This window comes from Pelophylax lessonae (assembly GCF_965119305.1).
Source record: "Pelophylax lessonae genome assembly, chromosome: 4".
Classification (NCBI taxonomy): domain Eukaryota; kingdom Metazoa; phylum Chordata; class Amphibia; order Anura; family Ranidae; genus Pelophylax; species Pelophylax lessonae.
In genome coordinates, this window is record NC_138771.1 from 360,403,603 (window position 1) to 360,428,348 (window position 24,746).

At 41.8% G+C, this 24,746-nt stretch overlaps 1 protein-coding gene across 1 annotated transcript in view; it reads left to right on the forward strand.

Moving 5' to 3' along the window:
• The window catches only part of LOC309553521 (organic cation/carnitine transporter 2-like), a 135,003-nt gene that overhangs the window by 95,652 nt on the left and 14,605 nt on the right, over positions 1-24,746 (forward strand). The window contains exons 5-7 of the mRNA XM_082254767.1: positions 7,129-7,255; positions 15,675-15,775; positions 19,305-19,519. Of these exons, the coding sequence (XP_082110893.1) occupies positions 7,129-7,255; positions 15,675-15,775; positions 19,305-19,519 (443 nt within the window). The remainder of the gene's footprint in view (positions 1-7,128; positions 7,256-15,674; positions 15,776-19,304; positions 19,520-24,746) is intronic.

A 24,746-nucleotide genomic window follows, 5' to 3' on the forward strand; every position in this document is an offset into this window, starting at 1 on the left:
AGACTTTCTAAGTCGTCAACAGATATTTCTGGGGGAATGGTCCCTACACCCCGAGATCTTTGTATTGATCTGCCAATGCTGGGCGGTCCCAGATGTAGCTCTATTGGCATCCAGGTTCAATGACAAGTTGAAGAGATTTGTGTCCAGAACCAGGGATCCACTCGCAGTCGGAATAGATGCTTTGGTGGCTCCTTGGGAGGATTTTTTTCTGATCTATGCCTTTCCTCCGGTTAAGCTGCTGCCCTGTCTGCTATGCAGAATCTAGGTAGAGGGCAAACCAGTAATCCTTGTAGCTCCAGCATGGCCAAGGAGGTTTTGGTATCCACAAATTAAAAAATTGGCAGTGGCAGGGCTTTGGGTTTTTCCACTACATCCAGACCTGCTCTCTCAAGGTCGGATATTTCACCCTGTTTTTCAGTCTCTAAATGTGACGGCTTGGCCATTGAAACCTTGATTTTGAAAGAGCAGGGTATATCTTGCCCTGAAGTCTCTACCCTGATAAATGCTAGGAAACCAGTCTCTAGTGGCATTTATTACAGAGTCTGGAAATCTTGCATTACCTGATGTGAGGCCAGGAAATGACATCCCCGCAAATATATAATCGGGAGAATTCTATCCTTCTGGCAAGTAGGAGTAGATGTGAAATTAGCCTTGGGCACTATTAAGGGTGAAATTTCAGCCTTGTCGGTTTTTTTCCAGAGACAGATTGCTTCACATTCCTTGGTTAAAACCTTTGTTCAAGGGGTGTTACATTTGCTTCCACCAGAGAAGCCACCATTGTGTCCTTGGGATCTAAATTTGGTGCTGGCAGTTTTACAGAAATAGCCTTTTGAGTCCATGGGGCATATTTCCCCTTGTTCTTTTTGACCAGAAAATTTGTCTTTTTGATTTTACATCAAGATAGGTGATTCTACGTCCCCACACAGGTTTTTTGCCCAAGTGACATTATACTGCCTTCCTTTTTACCAATTCCTCAAGCAGCGGGGGAAAATTTATTACATTCTCTTAATGTAGTACGTGCATTAAAGATTTTCTTGAAAAGGTCAGAGACCTTTTGTTCGTGCTGCCAGAAGAGTCCTGGAAAGGGTAGGATGCATCCTAAGTCTACAATTTCTCGGTTGATTTGCCAGGTTATTATCCAGGAGTATGGTTTGAAAGGGAAGGTTCCACCTTTTCCAGGAAAGGCACACTCTACCAGAAGAGTAGGTGCCTCTTGGGCAGTTCACCATCAAACTTCTATGGCTCAGATTTGCAAGGCCGCGACTTGGTCGTCAGTGCATAAGTTCACTAGATTCTATCAAGTGGATGTTAGGACCCAGAAGGAGTCTGCATTTGGCTGCAGTGTTCTGCAGGCAGCTATGTAGAACTTTTGTGGTCTGATGGCGGTATTTATGGTGTCCCCATCCCCTCAAGTGCATCGCTATGGGACGTCCCATATGGTAATGAATATGGCTCTGTGTCCCATGATGTATGATAAAGAAATATGGATTTTTCCTACAGCTTACCTGTAAAAATCATTTTCTTGGAGTACATCACAGGACACGGAGATCCCTCCCCTCTTGTATGGGATGTTTATTGCTTGCTACAAAACTGAGGTACTTCGTGTGTAGTAGGGGTTGCATAGGGGACTTCCTGTCTGATTGGTTGCCAGTGTCCATTCACCTATAGGTGGTGTATAACCCATATGGTAATGAATATGGCTCTGTGTCCTGTGATGTACTCGGATTTAGGTAAGCTGTAGGAAAAATCCACATTTTTTAAGTGTAAGTATAACCGATATTAAGACTTCACTTTTAAAATGTATAACCTGTACAAAGAAAGATTTAAACTTTGACAAAAAAAAATTATAATTTTTAAATAAAGATAACCAATCTTGTTGCATGCCTAAACGCTACACAGCATCTAATGTGCTGTAATGCTCTGTTACTACTCACTCCCTATTTACACCTCTTTTCCTATATAAAGGCTGCAAATTCCTGGCAGTTCATATGCAAATATTAAATCAGTTTGTCTCCTAAGCTGCAATGTTTTTCCATTGTGAAAGAAAAGCTAGCCAACACTTGATTGGTAAAACCCCAGTTACTAATTACTAATAGACAGTGGGGTCGATTTACTAAAAGCAAATATACTGTGCAATGCAAGTGCAGTTGCTAGATCTTCATAAGGTAGGGAAAGCTCTGCTGATTTCTGTCATCCAATCATGTGCAAGCAAAAATGCTGTTTTTTTTTTTTTTATTATTTATTTTCCTTGCTTGTGATTGGGTATTCTTTGCAAAGTGAAGCTTTATCTCATTTACTAAGCTCTGGAGCAACTGCACTTTCAGTGGACAGCATATTTACCTTTCGTAAATCAATCTCAAAATATTATGTCTGACTTCAGTTAGAGAGGACTCTGTAGGTGAATGCATTTCGCCCCAGTGACAGTGATATCCCTGCCCCCTTCACAGCAGAAGAAAAATTATTTTTATATGCATACTTGTGTTGGACGCTTTTTCGTAATGCATACTCTTGAGGTATGTAGCATAACTGTTTTCCTTTAGCTACTTCAAGGTAAGGGCAATTTTTACATTTCTCACACATAGTCAAATCTGTATTTGTTGCTTGAAATTTACTTAAAATCTCAAACCATTCTATATTTTCTAAAAGCAGGTACCCTGTAGATTAAATGTGTATTAAATCAGTATTTTTAGAAAAAAATACACTTAAACCAGTTTTAGCACACACAACCCAATGTAATCCCATTTTTTTTTTTTAAAATATAAATGATAGGGTTGTATAAATAGATGCCAAATCTGTCTAGCCTTAGGCCTCATGCACACTGGACATTTTTGCAGCTGCTCCTAGGTACATCAGGCATTCATTTTTTTCCTTCCTCTAAACTCCCCTGCATCTAGCCTATGTGTACATGCAGACATAGGCTTTTAGCAGCATTTAGTGCCAGGGGCTTTTAGAAGCAGAAATCAAAGAAAACCCATTGCCAGTGCATCCAGGAGCAGCTGCGTTTTGGCTGAAAAAACGCTTGTCGCTCAAACGCTGTTAATGCCAGGCGCATTAAGCGATTGAGAGTTATTTCATTTCAGTGGCCAGAATATTCTGGCCAATGAAATGAATTGATGCTCAAGCGTTACACACTTTTACTAGTGTCAGGCGTTTTTTCTGCCAAAATGCTGCTGCCAGGAAGAAAGGCTTTTAGGAGAGTTTGCTTCCTGCGTGCCTGAGGTCTTAAAATTGAAATGGCAAAAAAAAACTACCCAAAATGTCCTTAAGTGACCCTTTAAAAGCCGTTACTGGTTTAGACTTAACTGTGAACTGTGGCCCTAGAATTATTGTTCTCACTCTAACATCCACAGTGGTTGCATTCACAAGTATGCACGGGTTATGAGGTTGCTTTAAAAAAAAATTGTGAAATTTATTTTATCATAATTTGAATTATATTTTTAATTTTTTTAAACCTGTTTTTTTTTTTTCCTTTTAACTTTATTGCGATCACAAAGAGGCTACTAACTCTTGTATGATAGCATAGGCAGTTGTAGGTTTCCGTTTTGAAGACAACAGAGGTCTATTGGACCACAAATGTCTTCTCTGACCTCCGCTTCAGCTCTTCAAGCATAGGACTGTGCATGTTTAGCTGTTTACCTGTCATTTTAGCCAGGAGTTTGGGGGATTCTTTATCTGCATGCAGTAAATTGATTGCAGTGTGGAGTAATACCATCCACTGCATAAAAAGGAGAAAAAAAAAAAAGGGAGTGGAGTTCTCCATGTTCACTGATTGCAGGACAGATCGGGGAACAAATGTACTTCAATCTGCTTCCAATCTCCACCCTGAATAATTTACTGTGGTCCCCGAAGGAACAAGAGGGGCAGAGAGTAAACTGCAGCACCTTCACAGTGTAGAGCCACCCGGATCATTTTAACTGGAAAGTTGGGCGCTGCCTGAAAAAAGAAAATATGCAAAGTTAGCTTGTTTTAACCACTTAAAGCCCAGGTTCTTTATATATGGCCTAAGACCCATGATTATTCTTGTGCATAAATAGCAGCATCCTTTGACTCACCAACCTACCAGAAAGCACATTCTTTCCTGGTCACATTTAGGTGGCATTATTTTCTGCTTGTCTAGCAAAAATAACATATCATGGTTCACCATTTACCATGCCTGGGTCATTAGCTTTTAATAATTCTCCAAATTCTAATACACATCAGTTTTTTAGGGTTAAACAGTAATGTATTGAGATAGCATGTTTTTCTGTGTTAAATAATTTATTATATATGTAAGAAATAAATGGCACACAAACACTATTCATTAAAAGTTATTTTGAGTATTTCAAGTTGGTAATCTCATGAACAGCATCTTCTGGAAATGTAGAAAACTATTTTTTTTACCCTCAAGATGGCAGTGTTGCATCATTAAACAGCAGTTTACAGGCCACATTATCTGTTTCCAAGTAGTTGGATGTGATAATAACGTTCATAAATTATATATGAAATGAAAAGTAAAATAAATATCAAAACAAAATACTATTTGGTATAAATTAAATATATATGTAACTTCAGTCTCATTCATCTTTGTTCTTATATCCCCTGTTTTTGTGTGAAGATATTAGTCATAAAATCAGTAAAGGAGAAGTACAGTCAAGGCTCGTTTGGCTGTACTTCTCCTATGGATCACAGGAGTGCAGTTCATATTGCACGCCTGTGACCCATTTTCAGCAGAGAGTGGGCTGAAGTCTGCTCCCTGCTGACATCACAGACAGCTGAGCTGAGAGCCTAAGCCGGCCGCTCCCGCCCCCTCCATAGCCCAGCGCTCCAGAGAGCGAGGAGGGAGCAGAGAAGAGAGCTGCTGATTGACAGTCAGCAGCTCTCTGCTCAAGGAGCTGTGAGAACCGAGCAATCGGCGGTGTTCAATCGCTCAGTTCTCAGTATTCGAGGCGCTGGGGGACAGATGCAGCATGGGATTGATGCTGCATCCATCTAGGTAGTCTAAAAAAAAAAAAAACATGCATCTCTTTTAATTGGTACTGATTTTGTGGGTAGCAGTATCCTGATATTTTTTCGGGTTATAAAAAGCCTTAAAAAAAGACATCCATGTGTTGAACAAACATATACAAGTGTGCTTGTTCTCTGCCCACACCATTGGATGGAAATGTCCAGCCCATTGTTTAACAACTTTACACCTAAGGGTAAAACAAATCCAAATGCCTAACCTCAATTTTGCAAATTTGAGATATGTTAGTAAAACTGTATATATTGTAACAACTACTTAGTGTATGCAGGTGGATTATACCTTGTTTTAGGAAAAATTAGGCTTTCTTTTGGTGGTAAATGGTAATGGATATCTCCTATATTTTATTTTTTTTTATTATCAAAGGAAAACTGGCCCATGATAGTACAAAAATTTTATTTTTAATTTAGTTGTATATTTCTTGCTATTATCGTACTTTTTCTACCAAAGAACAACCCAAAATAATTCTCCTTCTCCTGATAATTCCAATGATACCCCATACAGGTATGTGTATGTTAGTTGTTGTGTATACCCGTAGTACAACCCAGAAAGAATGGTGCACATTTTACATTTTTTCTCTCCTGCCTAAAACGCAGACATTGACTCTGACACTGATACCAATTTAAAATTGTTAAAAAAAATGTTTAATTCTAATTCCATTCAAAATACGCTGATCTTGACCTTTGACCCTGAAATTGACTCTAACAATAACCCTGGCAACCTTGATCTTTTTTTTTTTTCTTCTTTTTCACACTTGGTTTGTTTACAATTCTTCTGCTCCAAGAAGAGGAAAATACAATGTATCTTTCTCTTTATTCAGAAGAGGAAGGAAACCTAGGGGCAGGCTCACAGTGACAGATCACTGCAATAGCAATCAGGTGACCCGGAACAGACAGTCCTGGCTCACAATCATTGGTACAAGACCGGGGGCTCTCAGGTGAGATCCCTGTCTCTGTGCTGGGAGAGCACTGTACGGCGCTCCCAGCTCAAAGAGAGGTATGCATATATCTAGCCCCATGGAAAAAAGCCCACTCCCAAGGGGTCGCATATGTGTACGGTTGGCGCAAATGGGTTAAAATATTTTTCTTTGTGCAAAGTTTTGAAAAATGTGTCTTTGGCAATCATAGATGCTGCGATCATTGTCCAGTCTTACCAAGATGAACATCTAAATGTGTTCTTATTGATGACAGGGTAGCAGTTTCCAGTTTATGGTTTTCCTTCAACCCTAAGTAGTAATATTGGAGCTTTTAAATGTGTTGCAAAACTCATGTACAACATTCACTATATTACCAAAAGTATTGGGAGGCCTGCTTTAACACGCAAATAAACTTTAATAACATCTCAGTCTGTTGGGTTCAATATTGAGTTGACCCAACCATTGCAGCTATAACCGCTTCAACTCTTCTGGGAAAGCTGTCCACAAGGTTTAGGAGTGTCTATGGGAATGTTTGACCATTCTTCCAGAAGCGTATTTGTGAGGTCAGGCACTGATGTGGTATCTGCTCTAATTCATCCCAAAAGGTGTTCTATCGGGTTGAGGACAAGACATGTCAAGTTCCTCGACCCCAAACTCGCTCATCCATGTCTTTATGGACCTTGCTTTGTGCACTTTGTGCTAATTTTGGTAATTCAGTGTACTGTATATGAAGTAAGAAGTCAAGTTGAAACGTCTTATTTATTGATCATCGGAACAACATTTTGCTTGAAGCCAGTATACCTAAAGGTGGTATTTTTGTTTGTTAGGTGTTAAACCACCTGGTAGTTCCTCATTTATCTCAGAAATTATATTGGTGGGATTTCTGCCCTTGAGTTCCTGGGATTTTAAATATGTTTTTATATTATGGAGCATGAGGAGGGGCTGGAAAATACAAAGGTAGGAGGGTGAATCCTAGATTACCAGATGGCTAGAAATACAGTTGGTAGAACTGGCAGGGAGATCTCTCTGATGGTTGGTTAAAAACCTAACCTTTCACGAAAAAAAAACTTTTTATTCTTTGACACAACTTTGAGCGTTCTTGACCTTCTTGCAGGTGTGTGTATGGGTTGTGACCCTCTGCATTGATCTTATGACATACTGTGTGTGATTTTTACATAACGTTTGCTTCACCTCATTTAACATTTCGTTGCAGGATTATCCCAGAATCACCGCGATGGCTGCTATCTCAAGGCAGAATTACAGAAGCTGAAGCTATAATAAGGAAAGCAGCCAAGAAAAATGGCACAACAGCACCAGAAATAATATTCAGTTTGTCTGAGGTAACCTCCATAGCTATACACTGTACTGTACAATACGAGGTGTGTCTAAAACGTTTGGTGAATGGTATCAGAAAACAAACAAAACAGAAGATACAAACAAATTACCTTTTTAATGGCCTTCAAAATAATTGCCATCCTTCACAACACACTTTTGGCAAAGTTCATAAAGCTTCTGGAAACTGTCTGCAAAGTCCTCCTTAGGAATCGATTGCATGTCACACATTCTTGGACTGCCTTTTAGATGATGTCATCATTGTCGAAGAAGGCGATCACCGTTGTCTTGACCTTGTACTTTTGCAGGCAACTCTTTTTTGGGTTGCGGGGAAGACAGTGAACGCCATTCCATTAATTGCCACATGGATTCCAGATCGAACTGGTAGCACCAGGTCTCATCGTGATCAATGTGATGATTCTTTACAGAAAGGATGGACCCTGGCCACACATGGTAATGAGATTTCCATCCGTTTTACTTTCTGTGTGTCACAAACTGGGAACAGATCTTCCGCTTACCCAAATCTTCCTAGACGATGATGCACACCGAGTCCTTGCTAATGCCAAATTCCTCCACCGTCAGTCGCTGATCTCGTGCCAGAATTTGTCACAATCGCTCCATCACGGCTTCTGTTCCGTACACTTCTACCAACATTTCATGCATCTCAGTTGCCGTTTTCCCCACTTTGTAGCAGAATTTGATGTTTACTCGTTGCTCCATTGCACTGTGACCTACCTCTCACACTTACTGCATTCAGCTGCCAGCAACGAGTTTACTCTGACAGTCACGTGTACTCCATGCTAGGTGGCACTTCTTGACATGTCTCTGGATAGCCATGTGCATGTGCGCGCACCTGGCCTATGTTGCAATTGAGATATCAGACCATTCACCAAACTTTTCAGCTTGTATATGCCATAGTGTCAGCCTATTCTTTTTTTTTTTTATGTAGTGTGCAGATATATTAAATAGGATGCATAAAACAAGCAGTAAAGACTTAGGTTATGGCACTTTTCCACTGCAAGTACCGGCTCGGCTCCACTCGGCCCTGCTTGGCTCTGTTTGGTTTTCCACTGCATGGTACCGCATGGTACGGTGTTGGAACGGTTCGGTACGGTTTGTTACGGTTTACTTTTCCATTAAAGTAAAGTGGGTGGGATAACAACGATTCTCTGACCAATCAGTGGCTAGTAGTGACAAACAGTCAAGGCTGCATGCAAAGGATTGTGGGATATGGTACCGGTACAGCCCTCTTGGTACCACAACTGAGGCGGTACTGTTTAAGCGAGCCGTACCGTTCGGTTCCACGAAGTGGAAAAGCGCCGCCGTACCAAACCGAACTGTTCCAACACCGTACCATGCGGTACCATGCAGTAGAAAAGCGCCATAAGTGTAGCTTTCGTTTAACCACTTACCGACCGCCAGCAGTACATTTACTGCGGCAGGTCGGCTCTGTCCCGCGAAACGGTGTAACTGTACGTCGTTTCGCAAGACCGCTAGTGGGGGCGCGCACACGCTCCCATAGGCTACAGGGGAAGCCTATCAGCGGGTCCGGTGGCCGCGATGTCAGCCGGGCACCTGCGATCTCTCCCCATGGAGACAGAACAGCGGTCTGCCGTTGTAAACACGGCAGACCGCTGTTCTGTCAGTAATAAACAAATAGGAACCCTGTGTTCCTCTTATTTAGTGTTCATTCAGCAAGTCCATCCCCCACAAAGTTAGAAAGCACCCCCTAGGGACACATTTAATCCTTTGATCGCCCCTGGTGTTAATCCCTTCCCTGCCAGTGTCATTATTACAGTAACAGTGCATATTTTTAGCACTGATTACTGTAGTTATGTCACTGGTCCCCCCAAAAGTTTCAAAAATGTCAGGTGTCCGATCTGTCCGCCGCAATGTCGCAGTCCCACTAAAAATTGCTGATCGCCGCCATTACTAGTAAAAATAAATAAATAAAAATGACAAATCTTTCCTCTAGTTTGTAAAAGGGCACTGTGATCCACATATAGTATAAACCTTAAAGTATAATTAAAGGAAAAACTTTTTTTTTTTTTTATATGAAAGTTCAGAGGGATTACAACACGGTTTTTATTGCTGTCTGTGCCCCTGTCCGGGGATTCATCCTCTCTCTTTGTCCTGTTTACCATGATCATTGAAAGTGAAAGTAAAGAAAATCTCAAGTTTTTGATTGTCCCCAGAACATTAATAGACTGCAAATCTTCAACTGGGGACACTAGCTCTGGTGACTTACTTGGGGGTCCCTAAAGAATTCCTTTAATTTGCAGTGATTTCCTCTCACTTCCTGTTTGACTGTGGGACAGGAAGTTAAGGGAAATCTCTGCAATGGGACACAGATGGCGAAAATAAATCTAGCAGGGGTTATACCCTCCTACACTCTATCCAAACATGGAAAAAAAAAAAAGTTTGCCTGTAGTTCTACTTAAATTTTATGCCACAGGTAGTATTTGATGCTATCTAACCTGCTGCTGAACATAGATCTACATTGCGGTGGATTAAAGTAGACATCCAACACAGTATACAGCTGAAATAGATACTTAAACTGTTTAACCTGACAAAATATTTGTTCAGCCACTCTTGTCATTCACACACCTCTTCTACACCTTATTAAACAGTGGTGACCCTGTGGTGTTGATTTACAAAAGGACAATAGACTGTGCACTTTGCAAAGTGAGGAGAGCTAAATAAGTGAGCCCTGCTGACTTCCATCATCCTATCATGTGCAAGCAAAATGCATTTTTTTTCCTTGTGCTTGATTGGATATTCTTTGCAAATTGAAGCTTTACCGAATTTACCAAGCTCTGGAGCAACTGCACTTTGCAAAGTGTACAGTCTATTTGCCTTTAGTAAATCAACCCCTGAGAGTCCTTTTTAATGTAGACCTTTAATCCACTAAAATTCAAAGTATCTTGTGACCTGCCCTGTCACTGTGGAGAGGTGTACATGATTGGATAGCGAATGGTTCATTCTGTAGAGGTTCTCTGAACAGGTGTGAGAATAATTGTCAGGTAGGTGTTCTCCCACAATGGGAATCGGGCTCGACAGCCAGTGACACATGCTGCAAGGACTGGCATGTAGGTGCAGACACACAAGGAGTTTGCATGTCCTAGCCTTGTATAAAGGTGCCTTGACCAGACTGTATTGCACAGAGGGAGAGAGTGCTCAAACAGGCTAACACCTGAGAGGAAATCTTTCAGTCTTGGCTAAAACACACTGAGGGTCTGGGAAGACCAAATGGCCAGGAGGCTGAAATATTGTTTGTCACAGTGTAATGCTGAAATCCCCTGCAAGAGCAAACCTGGTGTCAAGGTCCTTTTGTTCCTGGAAAGCACTCCATTTGAAAAGACTTATCGGAGTATCTAGTGTCAAAGCACTGCCAATACCCTCTCAATATAGTGCAGCGCAATTAGAAAAGTGCATTAAACACCACCCTCTTTCAACTGCCTATTGTGAAAAATGAAATTAAGTCTTTTCAAACTTTTATAATGAAGTCTAAATCAATAAAAGTCCATTAATATTCGTTCTACTCTGCCCAAAAGTGACACCTAAATAGATGATCCAACTTAATTTCTTCAGCGTACCACCACCATCTTTTTAACCCTCTCACTAAAAGGCCATATGCAGTCTAGGTGTTTAGCCCCCGTGCAAGAGATTCTCGCATTATCATGCTGGCAGAGGACACAGTTGCACTGTCCAACCCCACTACCGGCAGCCTGTAAAACTGTGAGAGACTGAAAGCTACTGTGGCTGAATGGTGCACTGAGTGGTACTAATGTTTACGCCCAGGGACAAATGTCCCGAATGCAGACTTTCTGCACACTGCTGCAGATCCTGTGCATTGTAATCCTGTGCATTGTTTATCTGGTTGCATATTAAAGTGGAGTTCCACCCTATTTTTATACTTACCTCCATCTTCTCGCTCCGGGTCACCTGAAAAAGAAATGGATAATCGCATATTTTTTTTTTTTTTTACTTGCCTCGTAGCGAAGAAAATATACTTACCTTACTTCCTTCTTCCTCCTTCCTCGGCCGCGGCCCGTCGTCACTTCCTGGCTCTGCAATGATTCCTGGGAGCTGGACGTCATAGCTCCCAGGAATCATTGCGCCTGCACCGGCCCCGACGTCAGTTCCGGGTCGCGCGCGTCATCCCCTTCTAAACAGCTTCTGGGCATGCCCAGAAGCTGTGGAGGGGTGACGCGCGCGACCCGGAAGTGACGTCGGGGCCGGCGCAGAGCATCGTGGGACCAAAGAAGGCGGAAGAAGACGCCGAAGAGGACGCGCTGGCTTCAAGCTGCCCACATCTGAGATGGCAGCGCTGGACAAGACGTTTGCAAGGTAAGTATTTCGTCTTGCAGGCAAGTGCAACCCGGGACAGATCAGAGGCTAGCCATTGTGGAATGCACTAGCCCTGACTGTCCCGGGGGTATTAAAAAAAAAAAAAATCCAGGGTGGAACTCCGCTTTAATTGTTCTAAAATAGTTGCCTGTGAGATTACATACTAAATCTGTTTCTCATTATTTTTGGGTTTTAATTTTCTGTGAAATCAGCTGAGGTAATTGTTTAGAATACATATGGCAAACGCAAGGCCTGCGGGCCGAGTTTGGCGGGCTGAGTTTGGCCTGCCAGACCATGTCATGTGTCCTTCACAGTTTTTTTGCTGGCTCCAGCTCTCACCCTCTTCTCCTAAATGTGGCACTCTGTATACAGCATACCTGTGAACATTGCATTCTATATACAACGCACTCCTGAACTCTGTACATAGGGCACACCTAAACTCTGTACATAACGTAATCCTGATCTCTGCACTCTGTACGTAACAAAACCTTAAACCCTGCTCGTTGTACATAGTTTACTCCTAGCACACAACCGGCCCTTTGAGGGCAACCATACTGCTGATGTGGCCTACAATGAAATGGACTTTGACAACCCTGGTTTAGAATGTATCTATTGTATATTAGAGCTGCCCGATTCTGAATAAAATGAAAATCACCATTTTTTTTCTTAGAATAAAGATCACGATGCTCTCACAATTCTCGACGTAACATCATCTTTTACATTATACAAAAAAATTGGGCTAACTTTTACTGTGTATTTTAAGTGTATTTTTAACCAAAAAACTGCATTTGAAAGACTTCTGCCCAAATACAGTGTGACATAAAAGATTGCAATGATTGCGATTTTATTCTCTAGGCTCTTTGCTAAAAGAAATACATATGATGATTGGGGGTTCTAAGTAATTTTCTAGCAATAAATATTGATTTTAACTTGTAAGCAGCAAGTGTCAGAAAAAGGCTTAGTCTTTAAGAGGTTAAACTGCCCTCACTTATGCTAGCCATACACTATACAAAAAATAGTTCAATTCATTTTCTAAAAACGAACACTCGGCCGTGAGAGAAAACAATCGTGCTATCATGTAATGACCGATAAATCGTTTAGTGGACATAAATTAATCTGTTTTTTTGTTTTTTATTAACCTTTCCATTTATCGTTCGTTCGGCAGAAAATTTCCATACTTGTCCTTCGTTTTTTCGGCTCAAAAAGGTCACATCCGATTACTGATTCGTGCCCATTAATTGGCCGAAAAACTAAAGGTCCATCCAAATGACCGAATTTGAGCCGATTTTTCATATAGCGTATGGCGAGCATGACGGAAGTTCATTTCTTTGATCAAAAGAACTAAATGATACATTGTAAAGCATTGTGTTTATAGTTATCTAGCAGCCTTAACAATGTTAGACCCCGTTCACACTGAGGCGACCTGGTCCCCTGCCATAGAGTAGCTGTGGACCCGTTCTAATAGGCGCGACACAAGTCGCTCCGACTTAGAAAAAGGGTCCGGAGCTTCTTTCGGGCGACCTGCATTGACTTCAATGATATGAAGTCCGTGCCGGCCGCCCCAGCAAGTAGCGTTGCCCCAGGGTGAACGGGGTCTTAATAAACCTTTGCCAGAGGCTTTTTTTTTTTTGGACAGCTGTGAGTCAGCAGAGAACGGCTGTAAGAATTGAGGACAATTTTTTTTTTTTTTTTTTACGATTTAATCGTGCAATATTGTTTATACTGTAAATACTCTTGTGGCGCATTTAAGGCATACATTGAAATGTATGCTGGGGACAGTAATTTTTAAAACTTTTAACTAAATGTATACCAAAAAAAAACTTTTAATGCTTTGCATTTTTTAGTTTCCTGTCATAAGAGACTGTATTGAGGCATAGTTGTACAAATACATTTTATTACAAAACCCTGACAAATATGGTAGTGTCCCATGTCTCTTGGCATATGCAAGTAAAGCTTCAAATTTCTTTTAATACCTAGGAATCCTTTGCCAGTTGACCTTTAATGGGGTCTCATACCATGTTTCTTATTGCAGTAGTCCAGCCGGAGAGACATCTGGAAATTAACAACATCACAGCCCCATGGGGATTGTTAAGGCTAAGTTTGTTTTTGTGTTTGTTAGGAATCTCTAAAATTTGCTGTCTTATTATGGCTTGCTGCTTTATTTATTTATACTATATATTCCGACATTGCACATTTTTTCTGGTTTGCTCATTTTGTTTTTTTGGATTAAAGTTTTATATTCTTTGACTAAAAATTTTCATAGAATATTGCAAATTTAACATCACTACCTCTGAAATCTTCACAGCCAGAAAATGTATGCACATGAGAAAGCCAATATAAAGACTAACTCCTCTTTTGTTGAGAAAAAAGCAATTCCCACTGGGTGATCAATGTACATTGCAAGGACTTTACCAAACGTTTTTGCAGAGTCCTACATTTTATCGTTCTGAAGAAAAAGCGGCTTGTTACGTGCAGAGTCAATCTGAAAGGGAGTGCCTTTTTCATTATCATCTGATGAACTTGGAGTGTTCTAATTAGAAAAGTTGCAAAGTCTGCATCCCTTTAAAAGTGGTTAACCCTTTGGGAGCATCTCGCAATAATACATGACATTTTTGTTGCAGAAGATGCCTAAAATCTGACTTGTATCTTGTGTTTGGGAAAATCAGTGATCCAATTACACAAGCAGGAGATTACATTTCTGGGGGCATTCTGTACACCAACTGTGTATACATAAGGCCTCCAAGTTGCCATATTGCATTAAAATTTACAGAAAGATACAACTGCTGCAGATTAAAAAAGGAAAGATAATTAAGCAGACCCTTTTGAAAAAGTAATCTTGTATATTATAAGATTTATTAGAAATCTATAGAAACAGACAAATTAAAGGTAATCATTTAATATCATTAAACTACAAAAGGGGGAAATTCAGTAAAGCTGATGCGCCACATTTTTGCCATTAATCTCTTTTGTTAATGTTTTGCGCCAAATTCATGAAGCATTTGCGGCAAGTTTGGTTCTGACAGCGACTCTGCACCAAATACAGTTCCAAAATGTGCCACTTTTACATTGTGTGGCATTGAACGCACCACTTTTACATTAAATGCGCCAAATGTGAAAGTTGAGCTAAATGAGACCAACTCTTTAGCGTACAGAGACAGATTTTGCAAAAGTGTCTCGTGTGCATTCTAAAAGTGGTGCAGCATGATAAGCAAGTATAAGATCTAGACAGATATTTGAATTTGGCGCATGCTGAACCACCTTTAGAAAGCATTAGAGACACTTTCGCAAAATCTGCCGGCACCAGTCTTTTTTTTTAATGTCTTGTGTTGCAATTGTATGTGATGAGTGTGTGTGTGTGTGTGTGTGTGTGTGTGTGTGTGTGTGTGTGTGTATATATATATATATATATATATATATATATATATTATATTTTTTAGAACTTTTTTTTACCCGCAAAAGTGCAATTCCCAACATGAACATGGAGGAAACTTAACTTTTATAAAGGCAGAGGGCTTTCTGTGATCTCTTATGATCACAGAGCCACAGTTACATTGTTTTTGCGCAGGTCACCATTTAGAAACTCTCCCTGGAATTCATAAAGACGAGCATGCAAATTTTGAAAAAGTGTCTCTCACGCATTCTAAAAGTGGTGAAGAATGCTCCAAATTCGTGTACCTTTCTGGAACTTCTACTTGAATTCGGCTCATGCTGCGCTACTTTTAGAATGCACCCAAGATACTATCACAAAATCTGTCTGAGACGGTTTTACTCTGTATGCCAAAAGAGAGTTGGTCTTAATTAGCTCCACTTTTACACTTGGCGCATTCAATGCGGCACAATGTAAAATTGCCGTGTTCAATCGACACAGTGTAATAAAAGTGGCTCATTTTAGTACTATCTGAATTTGGTGTCGTTGTCATAACCAAAAGTGTTGCATAGGAATTATGCAAAATTTGGTGCAATGCATTAACAAGAGGGATTAACAGCCACTTTATTGATTTCCCCTGTGTATAGACTTGCTTATTAGTCTAGATACCTTGCATTTCATTCTTCAATTTTCTTGTTTTTTACTTCCAGTTGCAAGAGGTGAAGGACCAGTCTCACAAGCCTTACACCTTTTTGGACCTCATTAAAACGACGAATATCCGTATTGTGACACTTCTATCAATTTTACTCTGGTGGGTAGAAAACTCGTAGGCGATAATGAATCTACATTTACCACTGTAAAAATGTTAGCAAAGGAGTTAAGAGTGAGCAAAGTGATGACTTTATCTCTTTGCTGCTGGTCTTTTGTTGCCCAATCAGACTGGGCAGGTCAGTGACTGAGCTGTATTTAGTGAAAAATCATAAGGTCACCAACTTGGCAATGCTGTTAAGGAGGTCCCTGCATCTCCTAGATCTGAAGACTAAACAGAACTCAAATCTTTTAAAGTGATACTAAAGTGTCTGTTATTTTAATTAAGAAAAAAAAAAAAAAAAAAACATGTTATACTTACCTGCTCTGTGTGGTGGTTTTGCACAGAACAGCCTGGATCCTCCTCTTCTTGTGTCCCCTTCGGTGCTCCTGGCCCCTCCCTCCTGTTGAGTGCCCCCACAGCAAGCAGCTTGGCATGGCACCTGAGCTGAGCCACAGCTCCCTGTGTCTATTCAGACATGGAGCCGTCGCCCGGCCCTGCCTCCTTTCTCTCCTCGCTGGCTGACTGACTTTGATTGACCGCAGCGGGAGCCGATGGTGCCACGCTGCTGTCTCAGCTAATGAGGAGGGGAGTCCCGGGTAGTACCTGGAGTTCAACTTGAAGATATACTAAAGTAAGAACCCAATTTCCACAACTGACTTCCATAATATGATAACGAACGTCAAAAAAATAAATGTTGATGGCTAAATTGAATGATATAGTAGGAACATTTAGAAAATATGGATATTATGAGCATTTCCTTGTGATCTGAAGCTGATGTAGCACAATCTTTCCATGTGTGTTCGCATATGTTTATCCACTTTACCTAAGGAAGGTTTTACCCCCTTGATGACCAGAGCTTTCTTTCATATAGACAGCCAGATAGTCACTATTCACAGTACATGGAATTCTGTGTGTTTACAAACATAGAACTCTGCGAGTGATTGGCCACAGCCGATCAGCTGACTTCAGCCAAAATCATTGGCTGAAATCGGCTGCCAAACTCGTGCTGTGTCCAATCACCTCATGGGCTGGCAGGGGGCATGTGACTGTGCACCCCAAACCTGGACACGAGCCAGCGATGTACCAGTACATTATCCAGCCTGTCTGTGCTTCCTGCAGTGAATCTACTATGGTTAGGCAATTTGTACAGCATTGTTTAATTTCTTCTACAATTTGATTCCCTTTTTTGTTGAATTTTTTTTTTTCTCAAAATCAGAAAGACAAAATATTTTTCATGCAATCTCTTGGGTATTTGTTGCACTGATATAGCTATATGGGTATCCAGTTGTGATCTAGCTAGTAGTAGATTTATTTTAAAATTACCAAAGCAGATTTTTCAGTTCAGAAAGCAAAAAAGCTGCTTGGATAAGCAACAAAGGTCTTCAACATTATAGAATAAGTCCAGTTAAATGTAACTAACTACTACTAGTAAATGTGTGTGTATATATATATATATATATATATATATATATATATATATATAAGAGAAAACAAACTTGCATATTACTTGTAATAGCCAATGATCCCACACCGGCACCACCGAACCTAAAGCTGGGAACACACAGTCTGAATATCCAACATTCAGACCATATGTACAGCTGTCCTTCCGACAGAAGCCGGTCTAAGGACTGGGGGACATGCTGGAAAACCAGCATCTCATCAGTGCTCGTGTGAGAGATCACTGCACGAACATTGCTTGGTACAGCAAACTCTCTGTTTTTTTTTGTTCAGCCCGCTGGGTTGAAGGAAACAAAACTGAATGTATGTACCAGGCTTAAAACTAAGCTCCGCTTGTTTGCACCCTCCCCCCCCCCCCCCTCCACTGCTACATTTGGTAGTTTTTGGGGGGAGCGGGTCCCTGGTTTTGACAGATACCTACTCCTACTTCCTAGTAAGAGCGCCGCACAGTGATCCATGTCATTTTCAGCCCCTCTTTGTTCCTCCTGCTGTTTTCTGGGACAAATGATATTCCAAAAACCGTATCTCTCCTGTGCTCAAGTGGTAGGCAGGAAGGGGAGTGATTTGAATGGTCTTTTTGCACAAAACTAGCGGTCTTGCTGCCCCCTCAGAACCAAGGGTATCCAATAACACTGAAAAACAACAAGAGAAGGGCTCACTAACCTTGTACATTACTACTAAAAAGGTTTATTAAAATCCAAAAAGGTAGCATACATAATACTCACAAACATATATACACGCATGTAGGAAAAAGGGACCAATCGCCTCCAGGACACTTCTATGCTGCTGGATGGCGTGATGGTGTCCGAAATGACCTGGCTGACACGTTTCGAGGGAGAACCCTCTTCAGAGCCAAAAATGAGTGGCATTTTTGGCTCTGAAGAAGAGGGGTCTCCCTCTTACGTTTTATGAGTATAATGTATGCAACTTTTTTGGATTTTAATAAACCTTTTTAGTGGTAATGTATAAGGTTGGTGCGCTCTTCTCTTGTTGCTTTCTGGGACACACAGAGGTTCAAGAAGACAGCGAGACCATTCAGAAAGTGCAGCACTACTCGCGCATTCGCAGTAGGAAACAGGCTGTGAAGCCGCAAGGCTTAATTTCCAATTTCCTTTACTACAGATGCTGGCGCCTGCACTCAAAGCCGATTGACGAATCGGCTAGGGGTGCATGGACAAGATAAGTGTTCTTGTATTTAATTCAGCAGCTTCAGTATTTTTTTTACAGACTGGAATTCCTCTTTTAAGGCTGGCTCAGTTTTCTAATGGGTAGTGGGGTCAAAACAAGGTTGTTTTTTGACTGTAATGATGAGAAAATTCCAATCAGATGGATGGAACATTTCTTTCTCAACAAACAAAATTCTAACTGTGAATGTGGTATTCATTTGGGAAAAATCACACATATTGTAATAACACCTGTTTAATTAGTCTGGGACTCCATTCAAATAGCAGGTCTGGATGAAATTTCCAACTGCTTTCAAAAGAAATTGGTTAACTCAATGATGACAAGAAAGAATGTTCTGATTATTGATTTTTCGATGAGCATTTAACTGAAAATCTAACCCTGTATGGCCAGAATTACTGGTGCTAAGTGGCCCACTTAACTTTCTTTTTTTATTGGCAAGCTGAAAAATTTCTGCATTGCTCTTTTTCAGAATGCTATTTACACTACGCATCCAAAGTATACATATATGGTGTGAGTTTGTCTTTTTTGTTTTCCTTGTATACCTTCAAGCTCCACTCCAGCCAAAACTTGTCTTTTTCCCTATTTGTAGAGGAAGTGATTGGAAATCTCCCCGGTGGGGACACAGACTGAAACAAAGAAAAATGTTCACTTAAATGGGGAAGGATTAAAACCTATGTCAGGTCGTTATTACTTTTTATGGCTTCCTGCGATGGCCACTCCCCTCAGTTCTTGTCCTGATGTTAGACTGTAGGGGATAGGTGTGACAAAATCCCCCCACAGAGTCATGGACAGCAATAAAAAGTTGCTGTTACTGTAGTTGCTGTAAAAGTTGCTAAAACCTGAAAAAATTGTAACTTTGCGTCACTTTTCAAAACATCTTTTACAGGATGATTATATCTGTAGGATACTTTGGATTATCACTAAACACTCCTAATTTGCATGGTGATCCGTATGTGAATTGTTTCCTATCTGCTATCATTGAAGTACCTGCATATGTCATAGCATGGGTGCTGCTCCGAAGCTTCTCTCGCAGATACTCCACGTCAAGCACACTGTTTCTCGCGGGTGTGGTTCTTCTTTTAATCCAGCTTGTGCCTCCAGGTGAGATATGGTTTAGCATGTTACATTTTAGATTTTTTTGTCAATATTGTAATCTTTTCTTTGAATGCAACAATTAATTCCTTTTTTTTTTTTTTTTTTTAATCCGTAATGGTTCTGCTTTAAAGATGTCCTGTTTAGGGCAGATTTCTAGAATCTATTTAGGGTAAATGAGAACTCAAGGCTAATTTGGCCTGGTGATGTGTTCATCAGTCTTGCCTGTTTTTTGCAGTGAGCACTTGAATCAGTGGCTGTGATAGATGGCCACATTAACTAACAGGGAGGCAAGGCGGTAGAAAACAGTGGACCACAGTGTGATTACACAAGGTCTGTTTGGTCTTGCATGATAACGCATGCAGGGTTGTGCTGGGGCAACCACCTTCTAACAGGGATTCCAACTACCTTGTAGAAGGAAGATGCTTACACTAAACCTATTCACAGTGTGCTCTGTTCAGGTCACGTGATCCGCCCCCAGTAGCTGGCCTTAGGGTTGAGGAGGGACAACTAACAATGGATGCCCAATAGTAAGCCTATGGTTTTGTCACCACCTAGGCATTTCATCTGTTGCCAGCACTCTCTCCTCCTTTGAAGCTGGCCTCTGGGGAGATCACTTGACTGGACCTGAACGCTCTGAGAATAGGTAAATAGAAGTAGCTTCCTTTTACAGGGTTGTTTGTACGTGAATTATGTGGGTGGGAGCCATTTTAAGCTTAGTTAGTTTCTTCTTTTTTTTTTTTTTTTTCTTTTCCTTTATTTTTCCATTTACAAAAAGGTTACACACTTAATATTGAATTTCTTCTTGTACACAAACGTTCCCTTATACCCTTCTCCCACATACCCCCCCCCCCTTTGCCACCATGCTGCAGCTCAGTTTCAGGGTCTTGGGAATCTTCTTCTAGCCTAGCCATCTTTATATAGAGCAACAATTCTTTTTTTCAGATCCTTAGACCGTTCTTTGCCATGAGGTGCCATGTTAAACTTCATGTGACCAGTAAGAGAATGAGAGCGATAACACTAAATTTAACCCACCTGCTCCCTATTCACACCTGAGACCTTGTAACACTAACGAGTCACGTGACACCAGGGATGAAAAAATGGATAATTGGACCCAATTTGGACATTTTCACTTAGGGATGTACTCACTTTTGTTGCCAGCAGTTTAGACATTAATGGCTGTGTGTTGAGTTATTTTGAGGGGACAGCAAATATACACTGTTATACAAGCTGTACACTCACTACTTTACATTGTAGCAAAGTGTAATTTCTTCAGTGTTGTCACATGAAAAGATATAATAAAATATTTATAAAAATGTGAGGGGTGTACTCCCTTATGTGAGATACTGTGTGTGTGTGTGTGTGTGTGTATGTGTATATATATACAGTGGGTACGGAAAGTATTCAGACCCCCTTAAATTTTTCACTCTTTGTTATATTGCAGCCATTTGCTAAAATCATTTAGGTTCATTCTTCTTCCTCATGAATGTACACATAGCACCCCATGCTGACAGAAAAACACAGAATTGTTGACATTGTTGCAGATTTATTAAAAAAGAAAAACTGAAATATCACATGGTCCTAAGTATTCAGACCCTTTGCTCAGTATTTAGTAGAAGCCCCCTTTTGATCTAATACAGCCAGGAGTCTTTTTGGGAAAGATGCAACAAGTCTTTCACACCTGGATTTGTGGATCCTCTGCCATTCCTCCTTGCAGATCCTCTCCAGTTCTGTCAGGTTGGATGGTAAACGTTGGTGGACAGCCATTTTTAGGTCTCTCCAGAGATGCTCAATTGGATTTAAGTCAGGGCTCTGGCTGGGCCATTCAAGAACAGTCACGGAGTTGTTGTGAAGCCACTCCTTTGTTATTTTAGCTGTGTGCTTAGGGTCATTGTCTTGTTGGAAGGTAAACCTTCGGCCCAGTCTGAGGTCCAGAGCACTCTGGAGAAGGTTTTTGTCCAGGATATCCCTGTACTTGGCCGCATTCATCTTTCCCTCGATTGCAACCAGTCGTCCTGTCCCTGCAGCTGAAAAACACCCCCACAGCATGATGCTGCCACCACCATGCTTCACTGTTGGGACTGTATTGGACAGGTGATGAGCAGTGCCTGGTTTTCTCCACACATACCGCTTAGAATTAAGGCCAAAAAGTTCTATTTTGGTCTCATCAGACCAGATAATCTTATTTCTCACCATCTTGGAGTCCTTCAGGGCTTTCATGTGTCTTACACTGAGGAGAGGCTTCCGTCGGGCCACTCTGCCATAAAGCCCCGACTGGTGGAGGGCTGCAGTGATGGTTGACTTTCTACAACTTTCTCCCATCTCCTGACTGCATCTCTGGAGCTCAGCCACAGTGATCTTTGGGTTCTTCTTTACCTATCTCACCAAGGCTCTTCTCCCCCGATAGCTCAGTTTGGCCAGACGGCCAGCTCTAGGAAGGGTTCTGGTCGTCCCAAATGTCTTCCATTTGAGGATTATGGAGGCCACTGTGCTCTTAGGAACCTTAAGTGCAGCAGAAATCTTTTTGTAACCTTGGCCAGATCTGTGCCTTGCCACAATTCTGTCTCTGAGCTCTTCAGGCAGTTCCTTTGACCTCATGATTCTCATTTGCTCTGACATGCATTGTGATCTGGAAGGTCTTATATAGACAGGTGTGTGGCTTTCCTAATCAAGTCCAATCAGTATAATCAAACACAGCTGGACTCAAATGAAGGTGTAGAACCATCTCAAGGATGATCAGAAGAAATGGAAAGCACCTGAGTTAAATATATGAGTGTCACAGCAAAGGGTCTGAATACTTAGAACCATGTGATATTTCAGTTTTTCTTTTTTAATAAATCTGCAACAATGTCAACAATTCTGTGTTTTTCTGTCAGTATGGGGTGCTATGTGTACATTCATGAGGAAGAAGAATGAACTTAAATGATTTTAGCAAATGCCTGCAATATAACAAAGAGTGAAAACGATATTATAAGTAGTAATCAGCATGGATTCATGAAAAATCATTCATGCCAAACCAATCTATTAGCCTTCAACGATGAAGTGAGCTGCCACTTAGATAAAGGTAAGCCTGTGGATGTGGTGTATCTGGACTTTGCAAAGGCCTTTGACACCGTTCCCCACAAACGCTTACTGTACAAACTAAGGAAGGTAGGTATGGACAATAAGGTGAGTACCTGGATAGAGAACTGGCTCCAGGGGAGAGTACAGAGGGTGGTGATTAATGGGGAGTACTCGGATTGGGTGGGTGTGGAAAGTGGGGTCCCCCAGGGTTCTGTCCTGGGACCAATCCTGTTTAATTTATTCATAAATGATCTAGAGGAGGGGATATCTAGTACAATCTCAGTATTTGCAGATGATACTAAATTAGGCATGCCAATATCTTCTATGCAGGATGTGGAAATCTTGCAAGCAGACCTGAACAAAATAACGGGGTGGGCAACTACATGGCAGATGAGATTTAATGTAGAAAAATGTAAAGTAATGCACTTGGGGGCCAGAAACCAGAAAGCAAGCTACTCACTAGGGGGGAACCTCTGGGTGAGTCTAGGATGGAAAGGGACCTGGGGGTACTGGTAGACAACAGGCTTGGCAGTGGCATGCAATGCCAAGCCGCCGCAAGCAAAGCCAACAGAATACTGGGTTGTATAAAAAAGGGGATTCACTCCAGAAATAAAGAGATTATTCTTCCACTCTACAAGACTCTGGTCCGGCCACATCTGGAGTATGCTGTCCAGTTCTGGGCACCGGTCCTCAGGAAGGATGTGCTGGAACTGGAGAAAGTCCAGAGAAGGGCAACAAAAATAATTAGGGGAATGGAGGACATCAGCTATGAGGAAAGACTACAAGCACTGAACCTATTCTCTCTGGAGAAGAGACGATTGAGGGGGGATATGATATCAATGTACAAATACTGTACTGGCGACCCTAGCATAAGGAACAAACTATTCAGAGAAAGGAGATACAATAAGACACGTGGCCACTCACTAAAACTTGAGGAAAGGCGCTTTAACCTTAACCACTTCCATACCGAGTCATGTAAAATGACGTCGGCAAAGTGGTTGTCTAGATCCGGGCCGCCGTCATATGACGTCGGCCCGTTCTAGCTGCTACTGCGCGCCCCCGGCGGCGCGCAGCGGCGCGATCAGGGATGAGGCTCGTCCCTCGGACATAGCCCATCCCTGATCAAGGTAAACAGCCAATAGAAATTGGCTGTTTACCACGTGATCGGCTGTGTCAATCACAGCCGATCACATGAGCGGCTCCAGCACGAGCCGCTCGTTCTCTCTGCAATGCGCGCCCCCGGGGGCGCGCAGAGCAGCGATCGGGGACGAGGCTCGTCCCTCGGGACAGAGTCGATCCCCGATCTAGGTAAAGAGCCAATGAAATTGGCTTTTTACCACGTGACCGGCTGTGTCCAATCACATCCGGTCACAAATGTCAACAGAGAACACGGTAACTAGCTGTCACCGTGTTCTCCTCCTCACACACTGATCCTGTGTGAGGAGGAGATTGTGGTAACAGCTAGTTACCAACTACAGTGCACCCTAAACACACTGATTGCCCCCCCCCCCAATAAAGAGCACCTGTCACTAGCCCATCAAAGTACCCGAGTACCTGTCACCAGCCCATCAGGTACTCAGATGACAGGTACTCGGGTACTCTGATGGGCTGGTGACAGGTATTCGGGTACTCTGATGACAGGTACTCTGATGACAGGTACTCGGGTACTCTGATGACAGGTACTCGGGTACTCTGACGGGTACTCGGGTACTCTGATGACAGGTACTCGGGTACTCTGATGACAGGTACTAGGGTACTCTGATGACGGGTACTCAGGTACTCTGATGACGGGTACTCGGGTACTCTGATGACAGGTACTCGAGTACTCTGATGACGGGTACTCTGATGACGGGTACTCGGGTACTCTGACAGGTACTCGGGTACTCTGATGACAGGTACTCGGGTACTCTGATGACAGGTACTCGGGTACTCTGATGACGGGTACTCGGGTACTCTGATGACAGGTACTCGGGTACTCTGATGACAGGTACTCGGGTACTTTGAGTACCTGTCAACGGAGTACCCGTCATCAGAGTACCTGAGTACCTGTCACCTACCCATCAGAGTACCCGAGTACCTTCCACCTGCTCATCAGAGTACCTGACGCCTGAAGTACCCAAGTACTTGCCGCCTGCTCATCAGTACCCATCACTACTCATCAGTACTCATCAGT